This window comes from Fundulus heteroclitus, chromosome 18, assembly GCF_011125445.2.
Source record: "Fundulus heteroclitus isolate FHET01 chromosome 18, MU-UCD_Fhet_4.1, whole genome shotgun sequence".
In the NCBI taxonomy this organism is placed as follows: domain Eukaryota; kingdom Metazoa; phylum Chordata; class Actinopteri; order Cyprinodontiformes; family Fundulidae; genus Fundulus; species Fundulus heteroclitus.
The window spans coordinates 36,071,639-36,084,581 of NC_046378.1; the positions used below are offsets into that span (position 1 = coordinate 36,071,639).

The 12,943-nt window shown below is 40.6% G+C and overlaps 1 protein-coding gene across 1 annotated transcript in view; it reads left to right on the plus strand.

The window, feature by feature from the left end:
- The window catches only part of LOC105930213 (mitogen-activated protein kinase kinase kinase kinase 5), a 73,409-nt gene that overhangs the window by 24,946 nt on the left and 35,520 nt on the right, over positions 1-12,943 (plus strand). The window contains exon 2 of the mRNA XM_012868312.3: positions 8,447-8,504. Within this exon, the coding sequence (XP_012723766.1) occupies positions 8,447-8,504 (58 nt within the window). The remainder of the gene's footprint in view (positions 1-8,446; positions 8,505-12,943) is intronic.

A 12,943-nucleotide genomic window follows, 5' to 3' on the forward strand; every position in this document is an offset into this window, starting at 1 on the left:
AGGTTATTAAAAGGGGTCATTTCTTCTTCTCTTGCCGTTTTTAACTGTAGTCTGTCCTCGGGCGCTGCTACAAACGACTGGAAACAGAAGCCATTGATTAATCAGCCGGACTGTCACATTTAAAATCCATCTCCTAGTTTTCTTTTCCTTTCAAAATTATTAGAGACAATAGTCTATGCAGAGTTGAATGACCTTTTAACGGCGCATAACATTCCCGGGGCTTTTGTCCTGATTTTAAGTCACTTCGCAGCACAGAACCTGCACTGCTCTGGGTTTTTAACGCTATTCTTCCAGCTATGATGTTTATTCAGCACTTTGGTGTCAGGTGTGCTGTTATGAAAGTGCTCATAAATAAAGCTGGCTTTGCTCATTTCAGGTGTGATTAAGTTGAGATTTGAAGGTTGTTGCTGTTCAAACTGGTGCAACTTGACGCTGCAGGCCTCTTCATATTCGCTCCACATGCATCTACTTTACCTCTAATTCTCCACATTAGAAATGAAACCAACATATTTCATTACCATGAGAGAAATTATAAATAAGTATACATTTTTCCTGTGTAACACGTGGGTTTTTATTTCTGTTTTAATTTCTGACGGTACAGGCGGTTTATTCTCGGTTCGGCCCAACTGTTGTGTGTAAGCCGGGATCGTTATGAGCAGCTAGAGGGTTCATTGGTATTTAAAATAACCCTAAATCTGTCAGGTATCAGATAAATGTGGCTGAAAGTTTGGCGTGTGGATTTATAAACGCTCACAGTTGCAGAACTAGAGAAAGAAAAGAGGAAGAAAGCTCACTTTCTTTATGGTTTTCATGTATCATGGGAAGGTTAAAGGAATCTGGTTTTTACCAGCTTCCAGACCGACAACAGATCCCACACTGTCCCTATTTCTTAAACAAAGACGAAGCCTAAATGTAGTAGCTGTGGTTTTAAAAACTGAGTACACCCTTGCTGCTCTGACAGGAAGTAAGAGGGGGAAGCAACAGCTTGGTGCTGCTCATTGAATGCACCTGATTAGCTCATCATCAACAATTCAATTCAATTCAATTCAATTTTATTTATATAGCGCCAAATCATGAAACATGACATCTCAAGGCACTTTACAAAATCAAGTTCAATCATATTATACAGATTGGGTCAGATTATACAGAACAAAAACTGGAGTGTATGCTAATGCAATGCCTAGGGGGAGAAAACACCAGCAACGACATTAGAAAAGCTGATTTCATTGCTCATCTATCCACAAATGGTAGATAAGTGATAAAAATAATACAACCTGTTAGCTCCAACTCTACAGGTCTCCGTTAGCATGTTAAATAGCATTTGACTAAACAAGAGTGGCTTGTTTGAAAGGGTTGAGATAGAAAAAGGCACATTTCTCTAAGTACAATATGGCAGCTCAGCTTATGTTTGTAAAGTTGAACCAGAAGACATTTGGAACAAGGTCCTGTACGCTGATGAGACCAAAGCAGAGATCACTGAACCACCCAAACAACACGTCTTACCTGCCGAAGCACTGGAGGGATTATGGTGTGGCTTTTGGTGCTCCTTGCAGTCATAGGGTGGACTATGAACTCCTCCAGTTATTCTAGAGTCAGATATGAGGCCTTCTGCCAGGCATATTGGTCCATATTGGGTCATCAACAGAACCATGATGCCAAATACACTGCAAAAATGGAACTAAAAATAAGTAAAATGTTCTTAAAATTAGTGTATTTGCCCTTGATTTGAGTGGGTAAATAAGATGATTTGCCAACGGAATAAGATTTTTGCACTTAAAATAGGAACAATTCATCTCAATCATCTTATTTCAAGTGCAGGATGTCTAATTATCTAATTTTAGGGGCCGAAATAATCATTCCATTGGCAGGTAATCTTATTTACCTGCTTAAATCAAGGATAAATACACTAACTTTAAGGACATTTTAGTTATTTTTAGATCCGTTTTTGCAGTGTACGGCAGCAGAACTGCGACAGAAAGACTCAGCGGAGCTCCAGACTTCAGTCTGAGGCCTGAAAAGATTTGAATCAACAGATGTTTGCAGACCCAAAAGAACTGAAACGGCGCCGTAAAGACAAGTGGGCCAAGCACCCCTCCCCCCGAAAAAAAAGGTGAAATGTCATAGGGTGTGTTTAATTTTTCACACACCGCTTCTTCTTTGTTTAATGTGGACCGTTTTTTCTACACCTGTGACCGGATTTAGATAATTTCAGAACCCGGTAAGGACCCCGGGCCCTTCGCCGGGCTGTGGCACCTGATGTGCAACGTTTCAGGTAAAGCTGGGTTTCACATGAACGCCCCCCCCCCGTGCTGCAGCAGGTTTTATGTGTTGGTTAGACCCACAGCACTTTTGTCCCCGTGACCTTTTCGCAAGAGCAGGTCGAATATTTGTGATTTGCGGTGAAAGGAAGTAGGCAGGATTCACTTCCTCGTTTTCCTTCATCGGCTCTCGTTGCCGTGGCGGTGGATTGCTTAACGAGCATCAGAGAAAAATCAGAGCATCTCAGTGACCAATGGAAGGAACCCCCCCCCCCCCCCCACCCACCAACACCCCCAGGTCTGTGCTGAGATTATCTGAGGAGGTAACCAGCCTGCGGGGTGGAAAGGTTTAGTGGAAGGTCCACGGCTTCCGCTGTGACATTTATCTTTTGCTTGTTTGCTTGTTTACCCTCTGTCTTTCCCCTCGTTGACCTCTTTGGTCTCACTGCTTCAAGTCAACACATTTTCCGCGTTGTTATTTTCATGGCATCACGCATTACTACATGTAGCTGTTCTCTGCTCACTGCAAGCACAGACACGCTGTGGCTGAACCGAGGCTTTCCCAGAAGATGTTCAGCTTCTTCGAAGGTTCATCGGTGGCTCGCTTAATCAGAGCTATTGTGCAAGAATGTTCAACAAAGCTCTGCACAGATACATGCAATCTGCTGTCTAATGATAAGTGTGACTAAACTTTCCCAGAAACACAGATCCTCATCAGAGTGATGCCGAGGTTCAGGGTGACTTCCAGCATCTCCACGTTCACACAAACTCACACAAAAAAGAAATCACCAAAGAAATCATGTTAAACCCAAAAACAGCTCTTATCTTATATTCTGTATCACATTATGTGATTTTTAAACATCAGCGTGTGAAATTACCCACATCTATGCTCCAGAGATCATCTGTCCGGACCTTTAGGAGACAACCTAGCGTCCTCATGCAAATCTTTTAGTTTAGTTTCGTTTTGACAAGCAAGTTGAAAATATGAGATTTATTATTTTCTTGCTGAAGGCATGTGTAATAAACAATCACTGTGCCTCAGATCATTATAGCATAGATGTTTTATTGAGGCTAAACTATACAGTTAAGACCAAAATTATTCATACCCAACGTAGATTTGGATTTAAGATAATTGTCTTTCAGCCAAGCAGATTAAAGACAATAATACCCGTTTCTCTTCCAAAGGCCTCGGGAACCTTGATCAAGTCCATGGCGTCCTGAACCCTTTCAATAAAAATACATTGCACTGCAGTGAATATTAGCTGACATACATATACAGGTTATAGTTTCCTTTCACACATCTACACTGCAAAAACGGATCTAAAAATAAGTAAAATGTTCTTAAAATTTGTGTTTCTGTCCTAGATTTGAGCAGTTAAATAATATCTGCCAATGGAATGAGTATTTTGACCTCTAAAATAAGATAATTAGACGTCCTGCACTTGAAATAAGATGCTGGAGATGAGTTGCTCCTATTTTAAGTTCAAAACTCTTATTCTGTTGGCAGATCATGTTATTTATATTCTCAAATCAAGGACAGATACACTCATTTTAAGAAAATTTTACTTATTTTTAGTTCTGTTTTTGCAGTGTAGAGAGGCTGGTGGTCTCATACAGCAGGGAAAAATATGTTTTAGAAGGTTTTAAGGATTAAAAACTACAACCAAGTTGTTTTATTTCCACAATACCAAACTTTTCCTTAAAAACTTACGTTTGAGATGGACTATTTTTGTCCAATTGATGGAGAGACTACTGTGGTCTATGTTTGCAATGAAGCCAAAGCCAAACACTGTGAAAGGTTCTTTTTTTTTTAAGCCTTATTTTTATCGCAACGTTCTCCAGCGTGATGCATGTTTTCCTAACATCATGCAGGACTACTGAGCAGAATAATTGCCCTAAATATGTTTAGATAACCTCTGGCTTTCCTTCTGGCTGCCATCTTTTAACAAGGAGCTAGCACGCACACTGGCGTTACGTAAAAGCTTCAGAATGATGGCCAATAGATAAGGAGATACCCCTAGAACTGGAGGGACAGATGGGGATTAGAGCAGGAACAAAACTCTGACCAATCACTGCCATTCTGACCCAACGGCAGAGATTGGTCAGTTTTATAGGCCTGCAGCTCCACAGAAAACAACTTTTCTTAACCACCTTTTTCTGAATGTATTGACTACTTTCAGGATGGAAGGACCATTTCACCCAGTATTACGAAAAGTGTTTCTGAACAGGATTACCAACTATAGCTTTAATACACTGCCTGTCAAATGTGAGTTTTTTTTTTTTTTGCCAATGATTACTTTCACCTTTGTGAAAGTAATCAGGTTTAGATTTATACACCTCAGTTAGATTTAGTCCAATCAGGTTTCCCTACAGTAAGTGAGGACGATTTAAATCACATCTGTAGATCCAGACATATCTGATGCTGTGTTTAAGATCAGTCAGCGACGCAGCATTAAAGCCTGGCCAAGTTAAGTTAAGTAGGTGTGTGATGCAATTTGTTTGTGACCCACCTCCTACTGCAACCGCACCACGCCAGCTTTCCATTTCACAGTCAGAGTAACGCTTAATGCTTAAAGCAGACCAACGGCAACATGTAAACGCCCCCCGCTGCCAAGTCTCAGCTTCCATTACATTAAAACGCCGGCGGTTCAGGTTTTCCGACTAATTGAGCTCACGGCGTGGAGGTGGCCGCTATTCGAGCCGCGTCCCTAAAAAAAAAGAAAAGGTTTTCTGTTTTAAATTACATCACAAGACGCGTTTACTCTACGTTTTTCTACCAACGTAAAGGTTGCCGGCACAAAGGTTCAGTGGTAAAGTGAATTATGAAGGCCACAGTTGATGTTTGCCGGTTAATCACCTGGTTCTGGTTCTGTGACATCTCTTGCTCTTGCTTTGAGAATGATATTTAATGCTCTTTTCAACACTTTTGTGGCATTTGTTGCTCTGGAGAAACTTGAGCTTTAAATGCCACGTGTGGCGTTTTGAAAACTCCCTCTCTGAGACAGAGGAGTTTCCGTTTTGCTCTGCACAACCTGTCCTGCCCCCGGCCCGCTACGCCTATGACTGTTGTCTATTTAAGGAGTTACAGTGTGAATCGCCGTTTCATTTACTTGTGGGAGGGTTGTTCAGCCATGTGTGAAATGTGGAGTTATTTTTGATTTATGACCCCACTTTGTGAGTGGAGTTTAGTCCTAATTCACGTACAGTGTTTTTGGGTCTTTGTGTTTTAATCTGATTTTAGTTTGACTTTATCCTGTCCTTAGCAGGCATTAGCTAGTGGCAGATTCTGACAGTGTAATGGCAAAAGTGTTTCACTATTTTAACAAAAAAATTATAAACAAACTAAAAGGTGTCTAAAACTGTCTAGTTTGTTTTCAGTTGTGGTTTGTCTGCATGCTCGCATCACCAGCATTAGTTAAATTAATCTTAGACCTTTAATGGGTTAATTGAAACAATCTCTCTTCAGGGCGGAGTCATTATGCAACGTAGGGTCTGAGAGAGTTTTCTTTGTTTTCCCTGTTATCCACACGGTTAGAAATAATTACATTTTCCTCTGGAAGTTGGTTTCTGTTGTAGCCATCTGGGATTATACTGACTAGATGCTGTTTAGTTGGTTAAAGTTCGTTAAAATCTGGTGGCTTCCTGTCACGGAGCCGGATTTGGGATTGGTTGCAGAAACGGTCTTAATGTCTATTCGCAATCGTTCTGCCGCTGGAACACCTGTAGCCGAGTTTCAAACATCTAGCTACTGATTCAAAAAAAAGTAAAAAACAAAGCAACTGGACTTTTTTTTTCCGTAGTTGAAGACGTTTCGCTTCCTCTCCAGGAAGCTTTCTCAACTCAAAAGGTCTGGAGTAATGTGCAGTACCAAGCTTTCTTTAAGAGAGAAAAACCAACCTTGAACAGAGGAGGAGGTCTTAGGTTCCAACTCTCAAAAACTTACAATACAGCTATAGGATTAATTCTGGCCAATCATCACCTTAACTCTCACCCTCATTCAGGTGATCAAAACATTGTTCCTTTAAGCCAAGCCAATAACAACCCTAACGACTCCTCGTTACAGAGGAGTGGACCAGTTTCAGTTCAATCTGCTGGCTTAATGTCTTTAAGGACCGCCCATTACTAAGGGGTGGTCCTGTTTCTGTTGAACTTGCATGTTATCTAAGCCATTACAAGGCCTTTGTTTGGGCAGTAGTATAAAGCTTGGTAGTCATCATTACTCCAGACTTTTTGAATTGAGAAAGCTTCCAGAAGAGGAAGCGAAACGTCTTCAACTACGGAAAACAAGTCCAGTTGTTTTGTTTTTTACTGTTTTTTGGAATGACCATGACCTGGATGACTGAGAATCTTCACCAGCATCTAGCTGCTGATTTTACATTAAGTTTGAAGAATTTAGAGGCAGTCCTTCTTATTTCCATTCCTCTTTGGGTAATGCACAAATAGCACTGGCAGAGAAACCAACATGAGGTTTGACAGCCTCATCCTGACTCCTCCATCTATTGCCTCCTTGCAAGGTGGCTTGGTCCACATCTCCGGCGGTCAATGGACATATAGCGGGGTTCACCCTGGACTGGTCACAGGGCAACACAGAGACAGACAGATCATGCACACTCACACCTCAGGACTATTTAACCTAACGGAGACGACGCACCCAGGGTTAAACATGCAAACTCCAGGCCGGGAGTTGAACCCAGAACTTTGTTGCTGCAGGGAAACAAGGCTAACATCTGCGCCACCTCGATGTGCTTTGTTGCCAAACAGCTCGATGCTTGTCTCGTCTGACCATTGAGCGTTTGTCCTGAACGCAGTTGGCTCGTCCATGTGGGCGTCCGGCCGTGCAGCAGGAGCTTCTTCCCTCTCAATCCGTGGTGATGCTAAACCGTGGCACCGTTACCAGATCACGGCTCGTTTAATCCTGGCCGATTCCTAACGTCTCAACCAAATTCCTTCAATCATTGTTCTGAGTGTGGCTCAGCCCAGAGAGCCCGGTCCAAGAAATCCTTTTAGTTTTTAACAGCTGCAGCCAATCCTGATCTCCAACTAGAAGCTAACGTCAGGTTAAAAATACTACAACCTTCAGCTCAGCTTAATAAATTATTTAGCTGAATCTACTGTATGTATATATTTGAACCTTTATGTTTAATCCTGATCATGTGTGGCTTAGACAAAATCCATCATGAATTAAAAATTCATGTTTTTTTTTTTGTTTTTTTTTAGTTTATTGGAGTTGTATGTTTTATATCCCTTCCACCTTGGACAGAGAGATCGATCCAAAATAATAAATATTTCCAAATGAAATCCTTTCCATGATGAGTGAACATTATCTCCTGTCAGGCACTTAACATGAAGTTTAGTTTAAATATATTTTTACTTATTTGTTTTCTAAGTAGTGTCTTTAGACAATAAAACAAAGAGGTTTGTAAAATCAATATATATCCATCCATCCATTTTCTAAGACGTGAGGGGTGCTGGGGCCTATATCTCCAGCTGTCAGTGGGCGAGAGGCGGGGTACACCCTGGACAGTATATATACTAAAAGAAGCAAACTGTGATGGACTCCAGACCCTAAAGACAGCCAGAAATGTATTTATTGGAATTATTTGGGCACATTTGGTTATTTTCTGAAGGCATTTCTTCTCCTTTATTAACGCCCAGCTGTGACTTTAACGAAACATAAGTAGTCGTGCCTCACTGGACCAAAAAGGTCTCACTAGATTGGTGCTTGCTAAATACTTTTCACAACAAAACCTTTCACCAACCTCCTGCAAACCAAGAAAGAAAAAACAGGCAGAAAACAGGAAAAGGTTTAATTAGGAAAACCAGTGTTTCTTTATTTTGTTTTTTATAACTGTGACAATTTTGCTCTATCTTTGCTATCACACCTTTAAAGGTCACCCCATGCATGTGTGTTTGACTGCATGTACGCATGAATGCTTGCTGTGTGTGTGTGTGTGTGTGTGTGTGTGTGTGTGTGTGTGTGTGTGTGTACACATTCTTAGTACAACGCCGCAAAGAGTTGTGGCTTTTTTTCTTGCACTCCACAGATCTGGACTGCAAACATGCAGATTAAACACCAGCATTGCACAAGAAAACTCAGCTACACCCAGTTTACCGTGCTCTGTTGTCTTCTAACTCCTGTTAACGTGCAAAGAATAATTTGTGTTGTTTTTTTTATTTGTTTTTTTTAGGCCCGCAACAAGCAGAATGGAGAGCTGGCAGCTATTAAAGTCATCAAGATGGAGCCAGGTGAGAATTTTTCTGTGCATTTTAGATTGTCTATCTACGGTGGCCCTGAGGTGCAAAGCGCTACAACTTTAAGGAAAGCACCCCAACATTAATGAAAGCGCTACAACTTTAAGGAAAGCACCCCAACATTAATGAAAGCGCTACAACATTTAGGAAAGCGCTACAACAATAAGGAAAGCACTCCAACATTAACAAAAATATTACAACATTAACAAAAGCACTTCAACATTAACGAAAGCACTCCAACAATAACGAAAGCGCTGCAACATTTAGGAAAGCGCTACAACATTAACAAACCGGAAGAGGTACGTCCCAGTGGGAGACCTAAGAAATCGCTGATTGGACTACAGCTCGTTTTTACTTTTGAACCGAAAGTATTTCTGGCTTTACTGTGTTTTTTAAAACCATGAATGTTCTCGGTGATCCAAACCATAAGATGCAGTCTAAAACGCCACTTAGTCTGTTTATAAGTATCGTTTTTATTAATTCTGTTTTTTTTTAACTACGTGCGCTGTGTTTCTGTGCATCAGCGCTCTGGTCTGCTCCTCTCCCCTCCCTCCCCTCGGACCCAGGGGCTTTTATCAGCGGCAGCCTTATTACTACGTTTAATGTCTTTCCACTCCTACCAAAATGTCCTAATTAAAATCAATAGGAGAGTCCGTAGCTGTGTTTCATGCTATTTTCTTTTTAACGACACAGAACCAGTGGCGCTTCGGTGGGCGTGCTGCCTTGGCTTGAATTCAGGTGCGCAAAATTACGTTACATATAATTTAGGTGTGCACTTTTAAGGGTCATTTCAACAAGCTTGTAACATCGGAGCTTCAGTTCAGACCCAATATTCATTCTCTTCCCTCTAAAGGAGCCCTATACAGTCTTTATTTATGCATTTCCCCCACTGTTATCCCTCGCGCGCAGCGCACCAGGGTAAAATAAAGCAGCTGCGGATCATGCGTAAAGACCACCCCCCCCAAACAGATTTTATGTTATCGTAGTTGATAATGAAACTACAGCTTATCATTAATCTATCCATGTTGGTCTCATTTGTGAATGAGGCGGAGTTTGATCAAGCCTAAAAGGTCCAACATTTTCCAGTCAGCTGTAACCCTTAAAGCATACAGGGCTGCGTCGTTCACGCTGCGTCTTTACGCATGATCCGCAGCTGCTCTATTTCACCCTGGTGCGCTGCGCGCGAGGGATAACAGTGGGGGAAAGCATAAATAAAGACTGTATATGGCTCCTTTAGAGGGAAGAGAATGAATATTGGGTCTGAACTGAAGCTCCTGATGTTACAAGCTTGTTGAAATGACCCTTAAAAGTGCACACCTAAATTATATGTAACGTAATTTTGCGCACCTGAATTCAAGCCAAGGCAGCACGCCCACCGAAGCGCCACTGGTTCTGTGTCGTTAAAAAGAAAATAGCATGAAACACAGCTACGGACACTCCTATTGATTTTAATTAGGACATTTTGGTAGGAGTGGAGAGAGACATTAAACGTAGTGATAAGGCTGCCGCTGATAAAAGCCCCTGGGTCCGAGGGGAGGGAGGGGAGAGGAGCAGACCAGAGCGTTGAGGTACAGAAACACAGCGCACGTAGTTAAAAAAAAAGCATAATGAATAAAAGCGAAACTTATAAACAGACTAAGTGGCGTTTTAGACTGCATCTTACGGTTTGGATCACCGAGAACATTCATGTTTTTAAAAAACACAGTAAAGCCAGAAATACTTTCGGTTCAAAAGTAAAAACGAGCTGTAGTCCAATCAGCGATTTCTTAGGTCTCCCACTGGGACGTACCTCTTCCGGTTTGTTAATGTTGTAGCGCTTTCCTAAATGTTGCAGCGCTTTCGTTATTGTTGGAGTGCTTTCGTTAATGTTGAAGTGCTTTTGTTAATGTTGTAATATTTTTGTTAATGTTGGAGTGCTTTCCTTATTGTTGTAGCGCTTTCCTAAATGTTGTAGTGCTTTCCTTAAAGTTGGGGTGCTTTCCTTAAAGTTGTAGCGCTTTCATTAATGTTGGGGTGCTTTCCTTAAAGTTGTAGCGCTTTGCACCTCAGGGCCACCGTATCTATCCCTCTTTTAATGTTAAACTTTTAAATTAGTCTTTTTATAGTTTAGTTTTATTGTAATTAATATGGGGACATCCGTCTCTCTCGTGTGTGTCATCTGCTGAGAGGAAAGGGACTGTGTCTTTAAGGAAACTTTATTAATGCTGCAGTTTATCCTGCATAAAATCCTCAAACTGGTTTTAAACCCATTGCTTTTTTTTGTGTTTCATTGTTCAACTGTAAAAAATAAAAACTATAAGTAATATACAAAGCAAAGTAATAGAAAAAGGTACATTTGAGTTGTCAGGGGACGGCGGCTCAGTGGGTGGAGTTGATTCCAGCTCTCCTCTGTCACATACTGATATATCAGTGTATAAATGTATAAATGTGTAGATCACTCTTAGTGGTCAGTGGGACTTAAAAAGTGCTTAATCGTTGTATTCCCTTAGTGGGACAGAAGTATAAATCAGAAAGACGTAAATGCTTTTAAATATCGCCGGCACAGTTGCGTCACATTTCCATCCAGCGCGTCTCTCATACAGACCTCTGAATGGAAAAACTCAACATGGCTGCCAGCGTTAGTCACTTTGTCTGGATTAAAACGACACATTCTGGTGACCTGCCACAAAATATCCACAATAATAACTTTAAAATCAGAATGAAATCAGATTTTTATTGGTATTTTTGCGCAAATTGGTTTGAATGTTGGAAAAATTCCCAAAGACAGGAAGAAAAACATAAAAAATCCTCTTGGTTGCCTGGATGTATCGGCTATTTTCTGGAAACAAGAGCTAAGGCGGATATTTAGGGCTTAAATAGGTCTTTTTCTTCTACAACTTTATCCTTGTATGAAATTTTATATTAAAATGGTCCAACTTGGAGCCTGTGACACACAGTGCTGTGAAACTTTAATTTTTATGCCCCCTGACAGATTCCCTCTGTTTTTGCTTTTTTAATCATTCTAATGCAGGCTTGTCAAACAAATTTCTGTATTTGGCCACTTTGGTATTATGAAGTCATTAAAAGGGCTGGTTGCACGTGTATAGATGATACCTTTGATTTCATAATTTCATTCCAGTTCACGTAAAAATGTAAAATATTTCACAGTAACATAAAAGTAGCACCTTAGGCCCAGTTTATACAGTTTTTCTGCAAAAAAAAAAAAGTTGATATTGGGGTGAATTACACTTTTAACTCATCATTCTGCATCACTTTTCCTCTTTTTGGACATTTCTGGGTTAGTTTATTGTGTTGTGAAAAAACAGTGGCAGGATGCTGTTAGTACACAGTTAAAAAAAATTCAACATTTGCAACAGAAGGCACAGTTTTAGTAACTTTATACACTTTAAAAGGATATATGCCTCTACTTTATGACATGACATGCCTTTTTTGGCTCTTGAGGGCCGGATAAATTGCCTTGACGAGCCGGATTCGGCCCGCGGGCCTTGAGTTTCACACGTGTGTTAAAGGGTTTCAGACAAAACAATCATATCAGACAAAGATAACCTGAGTAGATAGATTAAACTGTTTTCAAATGAAGATTTTGTTTATTAAGCAGAAAAGTGATCTCACACAAAGTGAAAAAAGTAATTCCGACCTAACCCTAATAATTGTTTTTTTCCACCAGCAGCTGCCAACAACCATTTGCAATAATTGCCACTTATTGTTTTAATTCAGAGGGTTTTCAAGCTTGAACAGCCTGTTGGTCATGAAACCATCTCAGCTGGATTCAAGTCCGGACTTTGACTAGGCCACTCCAAAATGTTCATTTAGTATGTTTCGAGCCAATCATGCATTTGCCAAATGTAACTGTGTGTTTGAGGTCACAGATTGACGGTCGGACTTTCTCATTCGGGATTTTCTGGAAGAGAACAGAAGTACTTTTTCTATCAAATACCAACGAGTTATCTTGGTTTTGAAACATCATCACAGCATCACACTACCACCACCATGTTTGACTGTACGTGTGATGTTCTGCTAGTTTTACACCACACGTAAGAAGACAGCCACCTTCTAAGAAGTTTCATTATTTGCCTAAAAGCTTTCCTCCAAACATTTTGTGGATCATCAAGATGTTTTTTTTTTTCTTTCTTTGTTTTTTTTTGTAAATGTTAGATGGGCCTTTATGATCTTCTAGCTTCTGGCTCTCTTCCAATCAGTCCATTGTTTGCATACTCTCTTTTTCTAATTGCTGAATCATGACCTCTGTCTTTAACTGAGCCAGGTGAGTCCTTCAGGGCTTTAGATGATGTTCTGGGTTCTTCGGTGACCTCCTGGATGAGTCAACAATGCTCTCTTGGAGTAATTTTGGTAGATCAGCCATTTTTACCCCATTGTTTTCTGAATTTGTGGATATTGTCTCTCCTTGTTGGTCACTGGGGTTCCAACGCTTT